This window comes from Cryptosporidium muris, genomic scaffold (assembly GCF_000006515.1).
Source record: "Cryptosporidium muris RN66 scf_1106632373453 genomic scaffold, whole genome shotgun sequence".
Classification (NCBI taxonomy): Eukaryota; Apicomplexa; class Conoidasida; order Eucoccidiorida; family Cryptosporidiidae; genus Cryptosporidium; species Cryptosporidium muris.
The window spans coordinates 1251599-1274881 of record NW_002196570.1 but is presented as its reverse complement, the minus strand read 5'-3'; the positions used below and the strand labels follow the sequence as shown (position 1 = coordinate 1274881).

Genomic DNA, 23283 nt, shown 5'->3' with positions numbered 1-23283 from the left:
ATACTAAGTAATAAAGCAATATATTATCTTTGGTCTTTAAAATTTCATCCTTGCACCTTATAATTAATTTATGTGATATGTAATATATAGAGTATCATGTGTTATTGGGTAACATTATTAGATTGACTATTTAACTTAGAATATATAGCGAGTGATTGAGAAATCATTCCAGATATATCAGATATATTTGATGGCACAATGATTGTAGAGTTATTATTTTTCGTAAGATTTCCGAATGCTTGTATATATTGTTGAGCTAAGTATAACTTGGATGCCTCATCATTACTAAGAAGTTTTCCAATTGTCTCAATTGACTTTGAGATAGCTAAGGTTTTTTCATTTAATGCCTTAGCTTCACCTATAGCATGTAATATATCACTTTCCTTCTTACCAAAAGCTAAATTTATTCGACTTTCTCTCTCGCCTTCACTAATTAAAATATCAGCTCGTTTCTTTCTTTCTGCCTCTGCTTGCCTCTCCATAGCATTTTTTATGCTAGTAGGTAGTATTATATCACGTATTTCATATCTCATACATTTAATCCCCCAGTTAATTTGAGCTGCCTCATTTATAGCTTTAACAATAAACTTGTTAAGATTATCACGCTCTAGAAATGTTGAATCAAGGGAAAGTTTGCCTAATTCCGACCTCATTGTTGTTTGTGCTAACTGCACTATTGCAAAATAAGGATTATCTACTCCATAACTAGTTGCATGTGGATTTTCCACTTTAATATATAATACACCATCAATTTGAATAGTCACATTATCTTTTGTAATAGCTGTTTGGTTAGGTATTAGAATTGCCTCTTCTTTAAGAGAATGTACATATGCTATCTTATCAACAAATGGAATAAGCCAATTTAAACCAGAATTCAATATTCTATTAAATCTACCAAACCTCTCAATAACAAGAGCTATTTGTTCTGGAACAATTACAAGTCCAAAATGATGATTATAAAATCTATACAGTCGATTATCATGAGATGAATTTACATTTGGTTTAGTTAAACTAGTGGTTATACTTTTATATGAATTATATGTAGATTTATTTGTTTGCCAAGTTCTGGTAGATAATTTATATAAAGGTGATAAATAGACTGATGTTAGGTAATATGGAATACTATTTAATCTCTTCAGTTTAAACAATACCATAGAAGAAAATTCTTAAATAATCCATTAGTGTACACAATTAAATATTTACCAAATTTTCTTAATTTATTGTAGACATTAGAAAAAATGAATACAGAAAATTAAGACTACAAAATAAAGATGAGCAAATTCTACAGCTATACAACTAAACCTTATAGACGAGATTATTTGGAACTTGCGCCAATAGTAATTTATTTACTCTTTCTGAAAATATTATTATTAATTAGTCTAGATTAGCTTGATGAACTACAACTTACTGAAGATTGATGACCTAAAAGAGCTACTCCGTGAACGTGGCTTATCAGTTACTGGTAGGAAACAGCAACTTATTGATGCATTATTAGAGTACGATGCTAAATTGGAAGCACTAAACAACGATCCCATCGATATAATAGAAGAAAGCAGTATGGAGAAAGAGTGTTCAGTAGTACCTAGTATAGATAATAGTCACATTGAATCTAATAAAAGTGAGGCAAAGGTGTCTATGTATTCAATTCAATCACTTTCGGAGCAAGAACGTATTGAATTAAGAAAACAAAAATTTGGTACAACACTAACTATGGAATCAGAACCTGAAAGACGTTTAGCACGGCTTAAACGATTTGGCACAAATATTGAAGACGATAAAAAGTTATTAAGAGCTGCTCGCTTTGGAATTAGAACAGAACTAGATAAAATAGAACATCGAAAGAAAAGATTCGGTAGTACATCAAATATAACAGATATTGATCACAAAAAAAAGATTGAAGCTAGGAAATTACGCTTTGGACTAAGGTGACAGTAAGGGAAACCTATAGAGAAAGGAACTTCGATTAAAAGAGGAGTTTATCATTATATTTAGACCAATAAATAATAAACAGAAATTAAGTGAATAAATAAACACAATAACATATACTTCTAAGATATAGTGAATATATACTAACAAATTAACCAAAATAATACTTATTTTTGCCCCCCCACCGCAATTACACTGTAAAGAGACAATACCAGTGCATCTAACCTATCTATATAAAATAGTCATAAAACCCATTAATATGCATGAAATAGACACATATGGGCTAAGTCTATCTCCTATAACTGCCATCTTGCCAAGAATACCAAGAAATCCAGCTTTTTTATTGTCAATTAAACTTGGGATCTTTGGTCTAAGATATGAGCAGGTGCATATACACAAAAGAACCACCACAAGCATACTTTGGAAGTTAAATAAAGCCGACATATCTAATATTTTCGTTTTTTTCTCTTTTGGCCGCTGTCACTTGCACTCTATTACCCACCTTACAGTATAAAAAAATTACGTGGTACAAAAAAGTAACACGGGTAATAAATATTAAACATCACAAATAGGCGCATAAATGATGCAAACTAAATTGTCTCAAAATGACCCAACTCCTATACCTGCGGCGGTCATTTTCAGAACCATCATAATGAAGTGAAATAAAGAAGTCCTCAATAGAAATTCTAAAACCATACAACAGTAGACTGGCTGGGGTAACGCCCAGCTGTAACCAAGCGGAGTCACTAAGGGTGTAGGATAGATGAAAAGATGCACTACGACGACAGTCCCCTACCAAACATGACATAGCTGCCCATCGCAAGGCTGTAGTCTCTAGAGGTGTACAGATGGAGATCAGTATATCTTGTGAGATAATGAAGCTCGTACCGCCGGAGGCTGGGAACAGAACACGGACAAGAGCTCGCTGTGGTACAGTGCGAGGATAACAGCAGTGTCACGGGGAGACTGCACCGCGTGGGACGGACATCAAGACTACACCTCCTTTTTGACAAACAAGAATTAATACTGCAATCTAAATACACACACACTAACACTACATAACTCTAATTATCCTAACGAAAATTTACTAGGACTACTGATTCCATGCCCAAAAGGTAATCTCTGCAAACATACCTTTGTAAACATCATTACAAAACCAGTACAAAAACAATTAATTCACTAAAATAAAGATAGAAAATCACACTTTTGAATAATAATAAAGTTACCTTGATTAAACTTTATATTAAAAGAGTTTCAAGATAATGCTCCGATATATCTAGAAACAGATAAACAGAGTTTAATTCAAATATACATCTGAATATTTATTTTTAGATAAGAGTACTTTGACAGCAAAATAAAATTTCCTTTTAAGTTAGAATTACAACTTTTTTCATATTACGTAATTTCATTCTTCCTTTATTAATAACATAAAAGAAACACAAAAGTAATTATATCTAAATAGTTGATATATCTGATATAAGTTTATAAAAAGTTTTATTAATTAACTCAATTAATGTTTGATTTTGTGCAATCAATGCTTAGTAAATCAGTAATTAGGTTAGTCCCATTATATGATATAGGACAAGAGCTACTAGTTGTTTTTGTCATTAAATTAGATTGACTTGATGTATCATTAATTCTTTTTCTTTTTGAGTGAGTAGATTGTATATTGATAAATGATTGTACACTTCTTAATAAACAAATAGTAGTTTCAAGTGTAGTATTGTTAATACCAAATGAACATGAGTTCTTGATACTTCTAGTTAAATCATCTAATTCCTGTAACATTTTCACATAGTAGAATTCTTCCTCAAATAGGGTTCTATTAATTATATATTTACTAGATCCATAATATTGCACAGGCCCAGGATTTATATAAACATTATTTAACTCCCATTTCTCAATTGCATTAAGAAATAATTTATAAGGTTTTGAACAAATCATATCAATTTGATTATTTCTACATGATAAATGTACTTTTGTCATTAATGAATTATTATAAATATTGTCACCTTTATTTACTTGTTTAACATTACTAGAAATAGAATTTCTCTTATTTGCAACCATCATTTTTTCGACATTATCTTGCATATTTAAGTGTAATAAACTAGTAAGTGGTATTGCATAAAAGTACCAATCCTCAATTTTACTACAGATACCTTTAATACCAGTCATATAACCACCAATTAAATTCTTCTCAATAATCTTGCCAGCTAATTTACCATTCAAATATCCTAAGTTACAATCTAATTCTGTAGGAACTGTTGAGGAAACTTGATACCCAAAATTGAAACATACATAGCTGAAATTCCCTTTATAAATTCCTTGTGTCTTGCGATATATTAATTCTTCATTCACAAGTTGAGCTATTATAAGTTCAGTAGGTACATCCTCAATTAATGGACAAGTTTCAATTTTTCTAATTAATTTTTCTTCAACCTTTTTAAATATTGATTTAAAATCTTCAATCACAGAAATTTCATTATTTGTTAAATTACTTAATTTGCTTATATTCTTTATTGAATCTTGATTAGCTGTTAAATTAGTTTTAATTCTATAATTTCCTTCTTCATTATTATCGTACTGATCTACAGCCAATTTTTCAAAAATAAGTCTTCTATATTCTTTAGTAGGGTATACCTGATCTAATATACCTTCAGATATAATGATTCCTCCAAAACTATCTCCTATATTATTCCTTAAACATATTATATCACATATCTCTGTGATAATGTCATCTAATGTAACTTCCATTATACCAGATTCAACATATTTGCATTCACTACTAGAGTATCTTTCGGGAATAACAACAATATTTGGGTGAGTTTGTAGACTTGTCTCAAGTACTAGATTTGAAGTTTTTGAACCAATAAGTTTCATAAAATACCAATATTTTGTAGCAGATGCTGCATCTATAAGAAGATTTCCAACAAGTGTTGAACAGTTATGAGTAACAGTATCAAATCCAATACATGTATCAATCATTGGATTCTTAACATTATTTTCTAAGCTTGTTGGTACTGTAATAATACATGTTTTATTATAATTTATTCTACAAAGATTTTCAGTTAAATATGAAGCTATTGTTACAGCATCTGAATCTCCTAATACAACAAGCCCACTCATATTATAATAATCAAAAACTTTCCATACATTATCCGTTAATATATTTCCAAAGGGAGCCCATACACTTCTGTTAAATTTCCCATCACCTTTTTCTTCTATATTGTCAAATCCTTCATTATATTGTAAATTTAGTGTTACTGGTTCATATTTAGAACAAGGAAATTGACATCCACCATTATTTAACAAATATGAATATATTTCTCTTGTTGATTCATCTAAATTTACTACATAACCTTTTCCACTATATAATGAATCAATAGAGTTAAATATTACTATTTTATTGAGATTTATAAAGTTATCTAAAATACCATTAATTACATTTTGAGTACCTGGAGGTTGAAAGAGCCCTATTAAAAGAAATCCAATACAATAGGGCGAATTTGATGATGGAGAAGGAGGTATCGAGTATCCAGAACCAAAATCACAGACATTAGATCCTACATTTGTATTTGTAAAGTTTAAAGAATTAATAATACTTTGTGGAGTTGATGTAGATTGACTATTATTGATTATACTCAAAGGATTGCTAAATTGTAAAATCTGATTTGTTAAAAGGTTACCATTATTTCTAATTAAATCATCATCTTCACGAAATACTAGAGTTTTATTATTTGTCTTATTTAACTGAAAAGGAAGTTTAGATAATAGTAAAGATGTCATATCAGTATCACTTGAAAAATATTCTTCTTCAGTACATATTGTTTTAGATGAAAGTAATGAAGGAGTTAATAATATTTCTTTGCATCTATACATTTGCAAAGGACTTATACAACCTATACTTGTTATTTGATTACTATCTTTATTTGGTATAGGAAGTAAATCTTCAATTTTAGGATGACAAATCATATAATTTGATATATCTGCTAAAGGACCATCAAATTGAATAGGACCAGGATTTCTATAATAATCAATAACCTTCCAATGTTCTCTAACTTTTGAAAACAAATTAAATAAAACCCCATCTAATTCAACAAGATACTTCTTTATTACGGGTACTGACTTCCCCTTCCTTACTTCTATATTCATCATATTTACTAAAGGACAACCAGCTGGAATCCATAATTTAGGATGCTCATGTAAATTCCTTATAATTGCTATATAACCTGTACAATGATTATCAATTAAAGCTCCTGCAGTATGACCCAAGGCATAACAATAATTAGAATCAAAATTTGAAGGTAATGCACAACGTCCTTCATATCCTAAATAATGAGTTTTAGCATTATTAAGTAAATATTCCTTTCCTATCTCTTTAAGTTTTGTAATTGTAAGATATACAAGAAGATCTTCAGTAGCTATTTTTGCTACTTGAACATTACCATGAGGATCACGTTCTAAAAGTAGCTGATTTTGAACTTCTGAAGGTAATTCTTGAAATAAATTCCTCGCTTCATTAGATAGACGAGAAATTATTTGTTCTTTATTCGTATCAATTAATAATGTACTATTAAACTCTTTTATTAAAAGTTCAAATTCAGGTATAAATTCAATCAAACCTTCCGGTAATAAAATTATTCCAAATTTTTTATCCATAGATTCTCTAAGTAAAATCATTTCTACTATCTCATCTATAATTGACATTAATGACCTATTTTTTTCTTTTATTTCCTCTCCAATAAATGTCAAATTTGGATGTGTTTGTAGGGCACATTCTAATGTTATATGAGATGCTGATCTTCCCATTAATCTTACAAAATGATATCTATCTCGTTTAGTTAATAAACTTGTCATTATACTACCAATTTCTTCGCAATAAACCTTAGTAGCAGTATCATAACCAAATGATGTTTCAATTACTTCATTCTTCAAGTCACCATCAATAGTCTTTGGACATCCAATAACTACAATATTAGATCCTTCTTTTTTAAAATATTCAGCTAATATTGCAGCATTTGTATTAGAATCATCGCCTCCAACTATAACTAAACCATTTAACTGAAGTTTTTCGCATACATTTAATGATGCTTGCATTTGTTCCTCAGTTTCAATTTTATGACGACCTGAGCATATTATATTAAAACCTCCTTGATTACGAAATTGAGACATTATTAATTCTTCTTTTAATTCTATATATCTTTCAGTATAAACACCTTCAGGACCTCCTATAAATCCAAATAATTGACTACTGGGATTACATACTTTTATATATGACATTATTCCAGCAATTACATTATGACCCCCAGCTGCTTGACCTCCAGAAAGAACCACTCCTACTCTTCTAGCTGGGTAATGTTGCCAGGTAGATTCAGAAATAGCTCTTAACTCTACAAATTTACTCCCAATTGTTATAGGAAAAAAGGATGAAAAGTGGTCATATTTTACTTTATTTAATCCATTCTCAAAATTATCTACTTCCACAGCTTTAACTGGAGAGCGAAGTATATTTGGTAAACAAGGATCCCACTTTCTTCTTATTTTTTGAAAGCATGATACACTTTCTAGTAATCCCGTAGAAGATAAAGATGCATTATCTTTTATATCTCCCTTTGTTCTTTTTAATTCTATAGGAGATTGAATTATCATTTGCAGTTCTAAAACTGATAATTTTTATATATTAATAATTAATATTAATTCCAAATAAAGCCTTTATAATTTTACCAATAAATAAATATAGACTTCAATATTTGTGAGAGTATTTTTGTTAATTAACCCTTATATTAGAAAAATAAAGAAGATCCAGTTATTTAGATTATATTTTTCTTTAGGCCTTCTTAAGAAATATTATTGAAAAATATATGATTCTTATAAGTATTCAAAATATAGCCACACCTATTTTATTAAAATCTTCACTTGGGCCTATCAAAAATTTAATTTATATTTTATTATTTCTTTTAAAGATCACTAAATTGCACACACCCTATTTCAACCGTCAATACAATTATTACTCGGGATAGGGTCAGACCCAACAAGGCGGTAATATTTATTTCATTTGGCGCCACCATGCAGTAATTTAATCTCTTATTAAAGTCTAGAAAAAAATATAATTTTTATAAGTTTTAAAGTAACTTTTTGGGTTATTCTAAAGTATGTATATATATATATATATAATACACTTTTGTAAAAAAATATCATATAGTATATAGTATATATACTAAAGAAAGAAGAGTGAATAAAGAATAAGTTTAGTTAATTTTACGATTTCTTCTAAATAAAAATATTATATACAACTTATTTAATATGAATAGATTATATTGTACTACTTAAAATAAGATATTGCAAATCCTATACTAATAACAATATCCAATCTTATTTTTCTCTCTATAATACCACTTTTTTGGTAAATTGTTTAAAATGAACTTTAGCTCCTCAAATATGTAATAAATCTTCTATTTCTTGTACATTATATCTTAATATATCAGTTCTACTTGGCCATATTGAAGATATCTTTTTATATAAATGTTCATATTGTTTAGTAATATTTAGTAAAAGTTCCATAATAATCTTTGATTTTATTGAATTATCCAATATTTTATCTATATTTGGAAACGGGATAATTCCAAAACGTAATATAGTATCATAAAAATTATCTAATATAACTTGAGAAAGAATTAATAATGGTTCCTCTGTTGAATTAAAATGATTACTATTACAAATATTACTATCAGATTGAGATGATAATTCTTCAAATAATTCCTTAAAACGATATCTATCCATAAATTCTTCCATTGAAAACTTTACTAATTGTTCCATTTCTCGCATAATTAATTGATTAGAAATATCAATATACATTTTTATAAATGATAATTGTTGCTCATAATTCTTCATTAAAAATTGACATTTAGCAATATTATTTATTCTAATTAAGCATGTTGAGATTGATTTATATGTAGTTGTTGCTGTACATATAGCATTAAACATTGGATTAATAAATGAATCAATCATAGAAGAAATTGTTTCATTAAATTTTATTGGTTCATTGTTTTCTTGAATTTTTATATCTGAAATATGACAAAAATTTGGAATTTTAGTTCTTTCTTGACTCTTTTTTAATAAAGAATCATCTGCTAATATAATAAGTATATCATTAAGTAAAGTACACCATTCAAGTACAATTATTGAAATTGTACAATCATTTGTAATTAAACTTGATAAATTATTTGATAAATATTCACGTATTATACTTGAATATACATAAAATTGAGCAATTGCTTCATCTTTAACATCACAAAGACGTTGTATAAAGTGAGGAAATTGTATTGTTGTATTTAAATTAGCAAAATTAGGCACTAATTTATATAATGGTTTAAATATTAATATATAATAATCAATTAATTGTGCAATCTTTAGAACAATAGTGATTCCAAGTTTTAATGAAGTTAAACTACCAAAATTAAATGTAATAGAACCACTTCTCTGTTGATGATGGAATTGACGTAAAATTCCACGTATACTATTAGAAAATGGAATACATAATACTGAAGTAATATTATCTAATATATTATATGCTAATAATGTCTCACTTTTATTCATATCATCATTATTAATATCTTGTATTTCAATAATAGATTTTCTTTTATATTCAAAAGTACATGTATCATCATATTTATAATGTAAGCATCTTATTAAAAATTCAACTTCTATATTAATTCCACATATATCAATCCATTCAAATAATGATGATAAATAATCAATAATATTTATATCATAGTCTGAATCTATATTTGTAATACCATGTCTAAGAATTACATTAAATCTATAATCCAATAATTTAGATCTTAAATTTTGTATATTAATTAATATTAAATTATATGAATCTTTATGATATAAATATAAAAGTTCCATTATTTTAGAAAATATATCCTCTTCAAACAAATCATTTATATTATTATCATATTCATCTATTTCCTTTTTAATATTTGTATTAATAGGTATTAATTCTATATAATCAATTATTATCTTTACAATTTCATCAACTAATTGGAATCTATTTGATTCAATATCTAAAGTCATCTTATTCAAATTTATTAATGCTTGTGATAATATTGCTGGTGATATAGATATAGATATATTTGATTTATTTAAAATATTATCTTCATTTCTATTATTAACTAATTCCTCCATTGACATATCATTAGATAAATATTCTTTAAATATATTAATTAATTTTCTTGAATTTGATTCACTAACTAAACATTTCTTATACATTGTATATAAAGAATGTAAAATATCTTCCTTTGACTGCATTTGTAATTTTATATTCTTAATATTACCACTAATTGATGAACTTAATCTTGATAATAATGAATTACATATATTTTGTTTTATTGTTATCTTTTCAATATCATCTTCTATATTTTTAAATTCAGATAATAATGGATATATAACTTCATGCCATGATGTTGTTGATTTTATTATTGTATCTTTAAATAATTTCTCAATTCCATCTAATTTTATATTAAGGGATCTAGTATTATCTATAAATGGTTTTAAAGACTCCATACATTCTTTTATTTGGATTAGACGATATTTATCAATAATATTACAAGAAGATCTCCATTTTATCTGTTCACTAGATAATAACTCACATAATAAATCTTTAGATATAGAATTTGAAGAATTTTCAATTTCTTCTAGATAATGTAATATATTAAGAAATTCTTCATTTTCATCAAATTTCAAGTTTAATACTCTTTGTAATTTTTTTTTTAAAGGATGTATAGATGACTTTTCCATGTATGACAAAATACTACAATTAATTTAATCTAATTCCCATCTTATTCTTAATATAAAAAAAATTCTAACCTTATTACTAAATGTTAAAAAGACATAAATGAAAAGTAAGAAAAACAAATTCAATTAGGGGGAATCATTAGCGGTATACTAATATTTGAAATAAAATGGCGGCTTATTAGTATTTGAAATAATATTGGCGGTACAAAAAAAAAAAAGTAAAGTACTTGAATTATTAGGAATAGTAATATTTTATTATTAAATAAGAAAGAAAAAAGTTAACATTTACTACTTCTAATTTAAATATATGATTAAAAAAGAAATTTTATATTCCTGGTGACATAATTTAAAATATATTAATATAGAGATCAATTGTATCTAAACTAATTGTTTTATTAATAATCCTAATTATAAACGCATAAATTTTTTAAAGGAATTCCGAAATTCAGAAAAATCCAACATTAGTGATTCAATAGTCTTATTCAAATTACCATCATTAACTTTCAAAGTATTTTCGGCATCAATTAGGGATACATCAAAAAGTCCTGAAATGACCTTTATATCCTCAGGTAGGATTTTAGCATTTGATGAATTCTATGATTTTTTAAGAGAGAGATTTATAGTTAGTATAATTAGTTGACAATAAAATAAATTGTACAAAATAATTATATTACGAGTTATATAGTAAAAACATACCTCTATATCTTTTTCAAATGCTTTAATAGCAGCCTTTAAAGATGTTTCTACTTTAGATGAGTCAAATGACTCAGATATTGTATCATTTGAAATATTAAGGTCATCTAATTGCTTTTTAGTATTTTCTCTTTCACAATTCTTAACTTCCCTTACCTGGGAATCAGATTCCATAATTGAAGATGAGAATAACTTCTTAATATTAAAGATATTATAAATTATAATATCTTAATATAATGGCGCTTAGGCGCCAAATAATTATATATTTCTGAAAATACTATCTATTATTATATTTCTAATATTTTATTATAATAAATTGAAAACTTTAATATGATATTATAGGAGTTAATTATCTTATTAAATATTACTAATATAACCTTCAAAATACATTTTTATTTATAAATATACTAAAGTAACTTTAATATATTGCTAAATTTATGCTGAAATATTCTAAGTAAGTGGAACTTTTATATTATAAATGAATAATGACGTTATTATTAAGATATTATTTGTTCTTTACCAGAGGATCTATCAATAATTGAAATTATACAATGATAATAATATTTGGGAACTTATGATTTGCTAAATATATGTAATTTAATAATGATAAGGTTTTTTTTTATAGTTTAGATTTTATAATTTTATATATATTGGGAATTTTTAAATTTAATATATTGGAATTTATTTATTTATTTATTTATAGATATATGAACAAGTATTATGACTTTTTTTTATAATATTTATATTTTAATTCAATAAAACTAAGATTATTAATGTAAGAGATAATATAATTTCAGCATTATATATATTAAATTTAACATTAATTTTATTATAGAATTTTTTTCCAGTATAAATATATTAATAAATGAAAAATAATTAACTAAATGAAATATAAAGGACAAGTGTATAACATATATATAAATATTAAAGTAATATGATCTTATTCCTAATTCAAATAATAAGATAGTACAAAAGATTTGATTATATTCTATTTTCACTATAAGTATGAAACTATATATTTACATTTAATAATATTTTAAATAATAAATTTGAACAATAAAAGTTCCAGATGATGATAAAATATTATAAAAATTAATATAGTAATAAAAGAATTTATTAAGAATAAATTTTATTACTTCTTAAAATTAAATATTTAAATCTATATATAAGAATTTTAAAGAAACTAAAATTTAAATACTTTAAATAGTTGGTTAATATTTCTGAGTTTATAATATTACTTAATTAAGTGTAATATTTCAAATTATGATTTTTTTACGACGAAATAATGAATTTATTTAGAAATCTATATAGTTAAAAAAAAAAAAAAAATTAATATTAAATCTAATTTAAACTAATATATTAAAATCTAACTTTTTTGAATACTTCTAATAAATGTAAAATAATATATATTATGTTTGTGTTTACGAAATTATGAAGTAATCATTGACTAAAAAAAAAAGTTTAAATAAGAAAATTTTAATATTTCAAGTTATATCTTTACCTTATTTATAATTGAATAAATATAAAATATGATTTATTTTAACTAATATATTTACTATTACAAGGTTTAACTTTTTTTTTGAAAATTTAAAATATTAATTATTTTATAATAAGATATTATTAATAATATCTTATCATTGAGTATTAATCTAAATAAAATACCAATATATATGTAATTATTACTGTTTAAGTTTTCATTAAAAACACAATGTTTCTGAAGAATTTTATATTATAGTGTAATAAAGTTTAGAAGTATATATAGTTTTCTTAATATTAGATAAAAAAGAATGTTTCTAAAATATTTACTAATATAATAAGAAAAAAAAATCTTTAAATTTACTAATGTAAAGAATAACTACATAGTTTTTTAATTATTTTTGTTTTATGTATCCTTTTACACACCACATCATAAATAATCACTTCTATTTAATAGTCACTAGTTATCATCATTTAAAAATAATTGATTAAGGATATCAATTAAATCTCCTGAATAATCATCTTCACTGAGTAGTTTGCTGTAATGTTCAGATTTACAAGAATCAATATTATTTGGAGTATATCCAGCCATTGTACTACTAGTATGTGTTAAGCTATCAGGAGTATTCAATTCAAAATTTTGTAATAGATTAGTCTTATATTTTTCATCAGTATTGATTAATTGTCTAGGTGTAAATATCTCAAAGTTATCATTAAAATCTATTGATTGAGAGGATAATTCATTATGGTTATTTAATATGCATTTATCTGTATAATTATCAATTAGAAACTCTTTAGATATATCTAAATTTTCTTGTACTTCATCAATTTTATTATCAATATTATCAACTTGTTCCAAATTTGGATTTTGTTTTAGATGAATTCTTTTCAATATTGGGCATATATTATCACGTAAGTACTTAAAAGTACTAGGATTTTTATCTGTAATATGTATTAGATTAACAAACTTGAATTTGGGATGTTTTATAATTTCTAAGGTTGAATTACATTGAATATTAGTTGAAAGCATTAAAGAATTTTGTTTATTAGATATTTGAGTTGATTGATTACAATCTATTAATTTTTTATACTTTTCTAAGTCTTCATGTATATTATTATTATATATAATTTTAAATGCAATTTGATAAGTTCCAATTGGTAAAAAAAGTGAATATGTAAAACACTGTTTATTTTTATCAAACCACATTTTTTGAGGAACTTTCCATGGGGGATAACTATGATTAGATATTATATAAATACTATCTATTTTATGTATATTCCAAGGCCAGTTAATTTGAGTTATTCTATAATATTTATCAATAGCTTTTCTTGTAATAATACCTAATATATATTTATTAATTACCTGTGCAGCAAGTAATCTTGCAGATAATATAGATTCTATAAGAATAGCCTTCGAAATTTCATAGTCCATTATATATACATCTCGCCAATACTTTTGAATTTTGGATGCACTCTTATTCCTATTATATATTATTGATAACATATATTTTTGATGTAAAAGAGTCCAATTATATTCAATTCTATTTGGAAGTTTTGAACTATTATTTTTCTCTTTATTTATATTTAAAATATCATTATTAAGTGAATCACAATTGGACTTTTTAAAATCATAAATAATTCTATTTGTAAATTTATTCCGTACAACTGAACAATTTATCCAATTTTGATACATAATTCCTCCAAATCTAGTAAGAAATCCACGCCAACAAGCTTGAATTTGTTTAGCAGAAGAATTTAAAATATTTAAAGGTCCTAACATTTTAATCTTATAATCTTTCATACATTTATATCTCCTATAATAGCATTGAATAACAATAGCTGCTAAATGTAACAAAAATTGGAATCTAATCATTAAAAAAGATTGTATATTATATTTAAATGACATTCCATTGGAATAATATAATTCAGGTAATCCAAATGAAGAATATTCTAATTTTGTTTGTTTAATTGTAGGATTTTGTATCTCTGATAGTATTTCAATACTAGGAAGTATTATTTTTTTCAAATTACTAGAATTAGATATGTAAATTGGTTTTTCTAAAATATATTTTGGATTTTCTTCAATAATTGAGTTACATTGTTTAGATTTTTTATTATTTGGATCAGTAGATGATCTAATATATTCCATAGATGATATTGGACTTGTTTCTCTTGTTAATGAAGGTTCTGTTACTGTATTTTTCACAACTCTTTGTTCTTTGTTTGTAATTTTATTATTAGAGACTTTATATGTAGAAAGTGTAGAAATCCGAGGGTTATTTTTAGTGTAATTATTAATACTAGGTTGACTATAAATAACATTAGAATTATAATAAGGTCTTCTACCATATGCAATAGAACCACTTTGAACAGAATAATAAATTATTCCATTTAAATTTTGTTGAATATTAGATAGATTACCATTATATTGATAATTTGGTTTATTATTTAGAATCTTACTTTCTCCTGAAAGTAATGTATTATTACATGGACCTGTGCCATTAATAGAATATATTTGCCTATTGAGGGTAGGTATAAATTGATTATTGGATAAGATTATTGGTTGCGTTATTCCTTTGTTATACCGAATAGGAGGACGTTGTTGAAGGTCATTTCTTGTATTTCTTAAATGAAATTTGTTATACATTTTGTAATATATTCAAATAATTTATTTCATTATATCTGATATTTAATTTATTCCAGTATATTTATTACTTCTATATTTCCATTTAAGAAAACTGTCTGATTTTCTGTAATAATCAAGATAGACTTCACACAGGTTAGTTTAGGCGGTTTACTCTTAAATTTCCGACATTTTTGCACCCATCTAGATACCAACATTTTCCTTGTACTTTTTTTTTATTTTTACAATATTTGAAGATGATTATTTAGATTTTTGAATTGATTTCTTATGTACTTAACTGATTAGTTTTAAATTCATAATTTAATTAATTAATTTGTAATTTATAAGGAGACATATATTAGGTATCAAGTAATTTTTAGATAAGTATAAGTATGCAAAATTATTGTAGATCATAATAATTAATTGAAATTATATAATATTATAAAGAAACAAAATAATATAATATAAAATAAAAAGAACAAAATAAATGAGAGTTATTTCTTTTAAAAATTAAAGATATATCAAAGTAACTTACAGGTACTTGTATTTGAATCACTTATTTGAATTTTATTAGCAACTCCAACAATAGGTAATACTACTATTTCCATAGTTCCACATGTTCTTATTTCATTATTAATAATAAATTGCAAATAATATATACCTTTTGATGCATGTATTATTGTTTTGTAACATTCATCTTCTTTATCCCATTTTAAAGTAATATATTCTTGCCATGGTTTTGAAGTAAAGGAACCCCGTATTAATATATCAAAAATATCTTTATTATCTTGTTCATTATAGTTTATATTCCAAATCCATCTAATTGATAAACATCGAAATAGATTGTCATACTCTTTGCGTATTTTATACCCTCTCCAAAAAGCTGCTATTGTACTACTAGCCTTATTCCTATTATTAAGTACACTCTGAATTAAATTTTCTTTTTCAATATTGTTATTTAATAAAAAAAACCTCCAAGATCTCTGAATTTTATATATAGAACTTAATATCTTATGGACTGAATATTTGCATAGTAAATCTGAATGAATAAATTTTTTAAGAAGAGCTCCTCTGTAATTTCGATAATATTTTTGAATAGTTATTGCAGCTAATTCCATAATAGCTTTATTTAATCTTCCAATAATTGTTTTTTTATCATTATTATGAAATGTTAATGAAAATGGTGAATTAATATTTTTGGAATTTGTAAAGTTATTATTAACAATATAAGATACAATAAACTGAAGAGCTTGTGCTAATTCAGGAGGTACAATTAATTCAATTGATTCATCAATACAATTATCATTATTATTGGTTAGTATAGGGGATGTTGTAAAACTATAAGTAAGTGGACTAATTTGACTTTTAAGTCTACTAAATTTTTCAGATGTCTTTTTATAATTGGAAATATATTTCCTATTATTTACTATATTTGCTCTATTATTCATACAAATAGTTTTATTATTTTTATTAAAATAATTTATATTATTGATTCCACTATTAATATTTTCAATATAGGGAGATTTATATGTAGGACCTATATATACTTCCCAAGGTGAATAAAAGTTTGATGTCGTAGGTGTATGCAAATCATTAGGTATTATACATAATCCATTATTTAATGAAGGGTGTGAATAAGGAGTTATTTTAGGACCAAAAGGAAGACTCCATGATATAGTATTTAATGATGAATAACTACGATTATTTTTTGTTTGTGGTAATGGATGAATCATTGGTTCTGGAGATGGTAATGTCATAGTAGGAATATTATTGACTAACATAATTGGAGATATTGGAGAAAGTAATCCTAAACATGGATTTCTATTATTTGTATTATCTATACCAATAAGTGATGCCATATAATTAATCATACGATATGCAAATGGTTCATTATTCATACTTATATTCTCATTTGAAATTAAGACATTATTTCCCTTACTTAGATATTGGATTTTTTGAGTTTTACCCAAATGACTATAATTAGAAGACATTAATAATAGTAAGTATCAATAATTAAAAATATTAAAAGGTAATTCTTAAAAAAAACACTTTATATCTAATATTTATCTATACCCTTTAAATTATGCCACACTTTTCAAGGGTTAACCCCACGGTAATAGTAGAAAAAGTACTGATATTACGGATCTTCTCCTATTTATTATAATAATACCAAAATACTATATCCTAGTTTAAAGTATATATACTTAATAGTATTTTAAACTCAACTCTTTATTACCTTCTTTTCTCTTTCTTCTTTTTTTTTAAATTACATAATTCTACATATATATATATAATATCTATATTACAACAAGAGAAGACTAATAAATAACTAAGTTTAATATATATACAATATATATATAAAAATTGCAACTAAATCTTTAAAGTAAAATTTATAACTTGGTTATTACTTTATAGAATTACCAATGTTTTTAGTAACACATCAAAACGTCTCGTCTAGGAGGTAATGTTTTTAAAATGACAAATTTTAAGGTTCTTTATTCTACTGATAAAATTTGTTAACTAAAATAAATTAGAGAGATCCTGTATTTTATTTTTATGTTACTTAGATGAATGTTTGATATTTTATATAAATGGTTGGGATTTTTTAATATTTTTGCAATTTATTCCAAATTTAATATATATAATAATAAGGTAGAGTGTCTAGACAAAATTAATGAGATATATGAAGCTTTAAATAATGCAAGAAGTGAAACATGTTATCATTATTACTGGTCATCAAGTAGTGGTTCAGTTGATGAATCTAATGCACAGGAAGCACGAATTATTAAATTAGATACTATACTAGATGAACTGAAGGAGATGTATGACAAAGTTAATGAATCTAATATCAATGATTTTGAACAAACTATTGAATCACTAAGTAAATCTTTAAAGTCTAAACAATGCAGAGATATAGCTTTATTATATATTTCAAGAAATAGTAATACAAATAATAATTTAAATAGTAAGTAATAAAAGAAGAAACAAATGAAGCTAGAACTTATTTAAAACAAAATCTAAAGCGATCTTATTTATATATTTACAATCTAAATGAATTATCAATAAGCTTAAAGGCATATTATTCATTATTTTTTTTCAATTTACATATATATATGTAGTGAAATAAGTCAGGTCTATCACTATTATTATTACTATCTTCATTTTGATAACCATCATTACTATTATTATTATGGGTTAATTTATAAATATTACTTGACATAGGTTTTTTTACAGATAATACATCTACATCCCATTTATTCATTGTTTTTAAGTATGTTAATCTGTATGATGGTTGCCCATATGATATACATATATACTTTCCATTCTCCTTATTTAGTATTCGATATATTTCTTTCAACATTTGGTCTGCCTTTACATAACTATTTTCACTACAAAGGATTGTATCAAATGTCCCTTTATCTAATACTATATTATATTCATTATCTAAAAATTGAACCATATTAAGAACATCAGAAACTTGGCATTTAATACCTCTACTAGCTAGCCTTTCATGCATTATATCTACTGCAGTTAGGCTTATATCCATACATTCTACATTTCGAAATCCACCATCGTATAAATCCTCAGGTAATCTACTTGTTCCATTTCCTACAATTAATATTTTATCATCCTTACCAATATATTCCTTAAGTAAATTTTCTAGCATATCCCACTTTTGATACCAATCATATGGGTTTCTGTCCTTCTTATATCTTTCTTCCCAATACTCTAAGGTTCCATAATCAGCCATATTAAAGTTTTAATATAAATTTTAGAGTATTATATATATATAAAGTTGCACAACAAATAATACTAAAGACTTAGTAGGATTTACTGTATAATTGCCGCCATTTTCTTGTTGTAATAGATCCCCCCCTTCCCCGTTTCCCCCATTTTCACTTTAGTTTTAGGGAAGTTACTAAGAATATTTATAACTTCTATTATACTCTTAATATGGAACGTATAAATCAATATATTCTACTATATAGATATAATAATGTTACAGATCTAGATATTATTAAGATAATTTCATTTTAGCAAATATATTTATTAATATAAACAATAATAAAATATAATATTTTAGAATATAAACTAATATATTAAATATACTTAAATTTAATGAGTATGAAGTTATCTAACCTTTATTATGACAAATATTGTCCATTCACTTATTTTATCTTTTTTTTTTTTTTTTTTTTTCATTTCACTTTATTTTATCATCATTATTATTATTACTATTATTAATAATCTGAATACAATTAATATATCCTAGTATATTTTAAAATATATTTATTGCATATAAACCCCACTTCTTATTTAGATATGCTTGATTGATATTTCCCTAAGTATTCAAGTACTCTTTTAATATTAGGGAATCTTTGCTGATCACATAAGAAATCAGAATCACTTCTAACTCTTTCCAATAAATCATTAACTAAAAGTGAAAGATATGAACTTTCAAAATCTTGGAGGATACCAGATACAGATATTTCAAGATTAAGATTAGATTCAGTTTGATGAATTAACATTCGAAGTAGATCAGAAGATGATGGGATATTACTTGAAAATACAGAAACCGTATTTCCTGATGACCCTCCATCAAAATTAGAACTATTTGGAATAGGAGATGTAGCCTGTGAAATTGAATTGTTTGAAGAAGGATCTCCACTTCTATAAGCATTACTAAATGGGTTAGAAGATGTATCATCAAAAATATCTTTTGAAAATTCCTGAATATCTTCAGTCCAATATATCCAAGAATCACGTATATTTGAAGGTAATTCATTAATAATTCTTTGTTCAGATGATACCTCTATATCACTATTTTTTCTAGCTCTTTTATCTTCTCTATCATTTGGAGTTCCTTGATCTGATACTGCTTGTTCAATTTCATCCTTTGATCTAACTAAGTGACTTCTTTGATTTTGATTTATAGAATTATCATTAATATGATCTATAATCATAGAATTACTATCTTGATGACTAGAGGATACAGAATCTTCTATCTTATTATAATTTTCAGGATGATTATTATCATGATTAGAATCAGTATTCTTTAAGAAATTCTGAGAATTAGATGTCAATATATCTGAATTATTTGAAGTACGTACCCATTGAAGAGATTCAACAAGGCGATCTTGTTCAACATGTTGAGCCATATTATGAAATAACCAAGCTAATAAAGCTCCAAGATGAGCTGATACATGAGATATCAAAGCTAATAAATGAACAGTTCTACATATTCTTGGTACATCTAAACGGGAAAATCTCTCTTGCCATGCTTGTATTTGCATCAAATTTACCTGAATAATAGCTAGTACTTGTAGATATACTGAGATAAATACAGCTAAAGGCCCTACATCAGGAGGTTCTATTAAAGATGGAGGTATTGTTATTCTAGGACGTTGCCATCCAGAATCTGCTTCAAGTATATTCATAATCTCATTTAAAGAATCCCAAGGTAAATAACGTTGAATTATTTCATTTGATATATATAGTCTATGAGAATGATGTTGAATATATTCATTTGGTGACATTGTATAAATATCTGGGATACTAGAATTATTTGAATTTCCTATTGGTATTGGTGGTAATGTAGATGATCCATTATAGGAAGGTTCAGTATTAGCCATTGTATTAATAGCTTGAGCAACTACTTGTAATTGATTAGCAGAACTTTCTAAGATATTTGAAATATTTGAAAAAAAATTTAATGAACCAATTCTATAAGCTTCATTATGAATATTCTGAGTATTTTGAGATAAATTTGCATTTATATTTGTATTTATATTTTGAGATGAAATTGTATTTGTATTATGAGGTAAAGTTGTATTTTGTGAATGAGATTGAGATGTTCCATTTGATTGTATATTTGGAACACTAGTAGTAGCTCTAATTGTTATTGGAATAGATAAACTAGAAACAGGAACAGTTGCAACTGCTAAACCTGGACGTCCTAAAGGTAAAAAACTTGCTCTTGTTGCACCAGTTAAACCTGATGCATGAGCTAATTGAGCCCAATTAATACTTGAAGTTTGATTTATCCTATTCCTTGATGTATCATTTGATGTAGTTTCATTTTCAGTTACTCTATTATTATTAATACCTGCCATATTAGTTGTATCTGTATTAACCGTAGAGTTATTTGTTCCTGTATTGAGATTATTATTTGTATCTTGAGAATTAGGTGTTGATATAATATTAGGATTATTAAATGCTTGAAATAATCTAGAGACCATAGATCCAATTCTTCCTATTGGAGTATTTACTCCATTATTATCAGGAACTGAAGTAGTTCCAGTATTTGAATTATTTCCAGTATTACTTATATTATTGTTAATAGATGTATTTACATTATGGTTACTTGATGATGTATTTGTTTGATGAGTACTACTAGAATTACCCCCAGGTAAAACTGATTCTACTTGATTATTTACTAAACTATTAAGTCCAGTAAATGTAGATATATTATTTAAATTTGGAACTTGGTTTGTATTAGATGTAGTATTTAATGTTGCTATATTTCCAGTTATAGTCCCCCCATTTCCTGAATTAGTAGTATGAGATCCTAAAATTACCCCTTCTCCATTCAAACCAACTGCTGCTTCTCCAAAACTTCTCAAAATACGTTGCATAAAATCTTCAGCTTCTACAGGAATATTACCATCACCCCCAGTATCTAAACGTACAGCTCCAAACATCATTGCACCGGGAAAATGGCTAAATGTAGCAGTATTTAGACCAGAAATAAAATTTGTACTTGTGTTATTAGTATTATTAATATTATTAGTATTGTTAATATTATTAGTATTAGTATTATTATTACTTTGATTATTACTAGTGGATGATTCTGAGTTATTAGATTGTCTTAAATATGGGACTAAATGTATTATAACACCACTCTCTTTTATATATGTAGAAATAGCTTCATCATCTTGCATACATCGTCCTCTAAATATTAACCTCTGATTATTAGCTTCTATTCCACTTTTAGCCTCAATTAATACTTTTAATTGACGTATTGATGAATTTGGAGAAGCCCTAACAGAAAGATCACGTCCATGTAAAGGTCTAACATTTATTTCATATAATTCAGTTTCATTATCACTATTTACTTCATCTATGGATTCAATAACAACATAACCATCTCCAGTATTATTTATTGTTTCGTTTAAAGTACTCTCTGATTGGATATGTTGATTGGATTGTCTACCCTCAATATGTTCATTATTGTCTGTTTTTTGTAATTCATTATTTTGATTATTTAAGTTACTATTAGTTAATTGTTCAGTATTGGATATTTCATATTGATTGTCATACAATTCTCTTGAATCTAGCATGCACTCATCTGCATTAGAATCAGATGAATTATCTTCACTATTATTCATTTGTAAATATAATTTAAAAATAAGTTCAACAATTTATTATTCCTAAAAATGAGGGGAAAATGTAAATACCAAAAATTGTTCAACCTTAAAATTTTTTTTTACCTCCAAACCCCTTTAATTATTTGTTTAGTATTTAATATAGCGCTGAATTGTTAATATTTTGTCTTTACGAATTTCTCTTTCTTTCTTAAATCTATGTAATATTAATGAATTAAAGCTTCGGAACTTTTTAAGTATGTCACCTTAGTTTATTTACCAATTTACGAGAAAAAAAATTCTGTAACTTTGAAACTATATTAAAATTTCTAATTAACAACTTTATACTGAAACTGTTAAAAGATATTTATTATTAATTTAGTCTATCTATAGATTACAAAAAAT

General features: G+C 25.3%; 11 protein-coding genes across 11 annotated transcripts, besides 35 other annotated features; 2 read left to right on the top strand and 9 right to left on the bottom strand.

Annotated features, from left to right (window-relative positions):
• Window positions 1-3: 3 nt before the first annotated feature.
• Window positions 4-1154, bottom strand: CMU_043080 (stomatin-like protein 2, putative; the record flags this gene model as incomplete). Its single annotated transcript, XM_002139547.1, has 1 exon — window positions 4-1154. The coding sequence occupies one exon, from the start codon at window positions 1152-1154 to the stop codon at window positions 102-104; it is 1053 nt and encodes a 350-aa protein (XP_002139583.1). The 3' UTR covers window positions 4-101.
• A 238-nt stretch (window positions 1155-1392) lies between these two features.
• Window positions 1393-1929, top strand: CMU_043070 (SAP domain-containing protein; the record flags this gene model as incomplete). Its single annotated transcript, XM_002139546.1, has 1 exon — window positions 1393-1929. The coding sequence occupies one exon, from the start codon at window positions 1393-1395 to the stop codon at window positions 1927-1929; it is 537 nt and encodes a 178-aa protein (XP_002139582.1).
• Window positions 1930-2151: 222 nt separating this feature from the next.
• CMU_043060 (uncharacterized protein) lies at window positions 2152-2370 on the bottom strand (the record flags this gene model as incomplete). The annotated part of the gene is made up of 1 exon (XM_002139545.1): window positions 2152-2370. One exon carries the CDS (start codon window positions 2368-2370, stop codon window positions 2152-2154), a length of 219 nt encoding a protein of 72 aa, XP_002139581.1.
• Window positions 2371-3432: 1062 nt separating this feature from the next.
• CMU_043050 (phosphofructokinase family protein) lies at window positions 3433-7575 on the bottom strand (the record flags this gene model as incomplete). Its single annotated transcript, XM_002139544.1, has 1 exon — window positions 3433-7575. The coding sequence occupies one exon, from the start codon at window positions 7573-7575 to the stop codon at window positions 3433-3435; it is 4143 nt and encodes a 1380-aa protein (XP_002139580.1).
• Window positions 7576-7592: 17 nt separating this feature from the next.
• Window positions 7593-7625: a sequence feature (AT_rich).
• A 228-nt stretch (window positions 7626-7853) lies between these two features.
• Window positions 7854-7888: a sequence feature (AT_rich).
• A 136-nt stretch (window positions 7889-8024) lies between these two features.
• Window positions 8025-8053: a sequence feature (AT_rich).
• A 24-nt stretch (window positions 8054-8077) lies between these two features.
• Window positions 8078-8143: a microsatellite.
• A 215-nt stretch (window positions 8144-8358) lies between these two features.
• On the bottom strand, window positions 8359-10725 carry CMU_043040 (uncharacterized protein; the record flags this gene model as incomplete). The annotated part of the gene is made up of 1 exon (XM_002139543.1): window positions 8359-10725. One exon carries the CDS (start codon window positions 10723-10725, stop codon window positions 8359-8361), a length of 2367 nt encoding a protein of 788 aa, XP_002139579.1.
• Window positions 9280-9326: a sequence feature (AT_rich).
• Window positions 9768-9827: a sequence feature (AT_rich).
• Window positions 10128-10159: a sequence feature (AT_rich).
• A 242-nt stretch (window positions 10726-10967) lies between the features above and the next one.
• Window positions 10968-11054: a sequence feature (AT_rich).
• A 9-nt stretch (window positions 11055-11063) lies between these two features.
• Window positions 11064-11086: a sequence feature (AT_rich).
• A 44-nt stretch (window positions 11087-11130) lies between these two features.
• On the bottom strand, window positions 11131-11589 carry CMU_043030 (uncharacterized protein; the record flags this gene model as incomplete). Its single annotated transcript, XM_002139542.1, has 2 exons — window positions 11131-11316; window positions 11419-11589. 2 exons carry the CDS (start codon window positions 11587-11589, stop codon window positions 11131-11133), a joined length of 357 nt encoding a protein of 118 aa, XP_002139578.1.
• Window positions 11590-11611: 22 nt separating this feature from the next.
• Window positions 11612-11653: a sequence feature (AT_rich).
• Window positions 11654-11667: 14 nt separating this feature from the next.
• Window positions 11668-11822: a sequence feature (AT_rich).
• A 176-nt stretch (window positions 11823-11998) lies between these two features.
• Window positions 11999-12091: a sequence feature (AT_rich).
• Window positions 12092-12094: 3 nt separating this feature from the next.
• Window positions 12095-12116: a microsatellite.
• A 24-nt stretch (window positions 12117-12140) lies between these two features.
• Window positions 12141-12311: a sequence feature (AT_rich).
• Window positions 12312-12427: 116 nt separating this feature from the next.
• Window positions 12428-12466: a sequence feature (AT_rich).
• A 24-nt stretch (window positions 12467-12490) lies between these two features.
• Window positions 12491-12781: a sequence feature (AT_rich).
• Window positions 12782-12863: 82 nt separating this feature from the next.
• Window positions 12864-13045: a sequence feature (AT_rich).
• Window positions 13046-13209: 164 nt separating this feature from the next.
• Window positions 13210-13254: a sequence feature (AT_rich).
• Window positions 13255-13351: 97 nt separating this feature from the next.
• Window positions 13352-15538, bottom strand: CMU_043020 (IQ calmodulin-binding motif family protein; the record flags this gene model as incomplete). Its single annotated transcript, XM_002139541.1, has 1 exon — window positions 13352-15538. One exon carries the CDS (start codon window positions 15536-15538, stop codon window positions 13352-13354), a length of 2187 nt encoding a protein of 728 aa, XP_002139577.1.
• Window positions 14000-14027: a sequence feature (AT_rich).
• Window positions 14465-14493: a sequence feature (AT_rich).
• Window positions 15539-15820: 282 nt separating the features above from the next.
• Window positions 15821-15861: a sequence feature (AT_rich).
• Window positions 15862-15926: 65 nt separating this feature from the next.
• Window positions 15927-15960: a sequence feature (AT_rich).
• Window position 15961: 1 nt separating this feature from the next.
• Window positions 15962-16002: a sequence feature (T-rich).
• A 33-nt stretch (window positions 16003-16035) lies between these two features.
• On the bottom strand, window positions 16036-17505 carry CMU_043010 (IQ calmodulin-binding motif family protein; the record flags this gene model as incomplete). The annotated part of the gene is made up of 1 exon (XM_002139540.1): window positions 16036-17505. One exon carries the CDS (start codon window positions 17503-17505, stop codon window positions 16036-16038), a length of 1470 nt encoding a protein of 489 aa, XP_002139576.1.
• Window positions 16444-16485: a sequence feature (AT_rich).
• Window positions 16971-17004: a sequence feature (AT_rich).
• Window positions 17506-17768: 263 nt separating the features above from the next.
• Window positions 17769-17819: a sequence feature (AT_rich).
• Window positions 17820-17833: 14 nt separating this feature from the next.
• Window positions 17834-17880: a sequence feature (AT_rich).
• Window positions 17881-18085: 205 nt separating this feature from the next.
• Window positions 18086-18487, top strand: CMU_043000 (uncharacterized protein; the record flags this gene model as incomplete). Its single annotated transcript, XM_002139539.1, has 1 exon — window positions 18086-18487. The coding sequence occupies one exon, from the start codon at window positions 18086-18088 to the stop codon at window positions 18485-18487; it is 402 nt and encodes a 133-aa protein (XP_002139575.1).
• Window positions 18143-18165: a sequence feature (AT_rich).
• Window positions 18488-18593: 106 nt separating the features above from the next.
• On the bottom strand, window positions 18594-19265 carry CMU_042990 (uncharacterized protein; the record flags this gene model as incomplete). The annotated part of the gene is made up of 1 exon (XM_002139538.1): window positions 18594-19265. One exon carries the CDS (start codon window positions 19263-19265, stop codon window positions 18594-18596), a length of 672 nt encoding a protein of 223 aa, XP_002139574.1.
• Window positions 18650-18706: a microsatellite.
• Window positions 19264-19309: a sequence feature (AT_rich).
• Window positions 19310-19565: 256 nt separating this feature from the next.
• Window positions 19566-19635: a microsatellite.
• Window positions 19636-19683: 48 nt separating this feature from the next.
• Window positions 19684-19732: a sequence feature (A-rich).
• A 1-nt stretch (window position 19733) lies between these two features.
• Window positions 19734-19780: a microsatellite.
• Window positions 19781-19787: 7 nt separating this feature from the next.
• Window positions 19788-19809: a sequence feature (AT_rich).
• Window positions 19810-19827: 18 nt separating this feature from the next.
• Window positions 19828-22902, bottom strand: CMU_042980 (ubiquitin family protein; the record flags this gene model as incomplete). The annotated part of the gene is made up of 1 exon (XM_002139537.1): window positions 19828-22902. One exon carries the CDS (start codon window positions 22900-22902, stop codon window positions 19828-19830), a length of 3075 nt encoding a protein of 1024 aa, XP_002139573.1.
• Window positions 22280-22354: a microsatellite.
• Window positions 22903-23283: the final 381 nt, after the last annotated feature.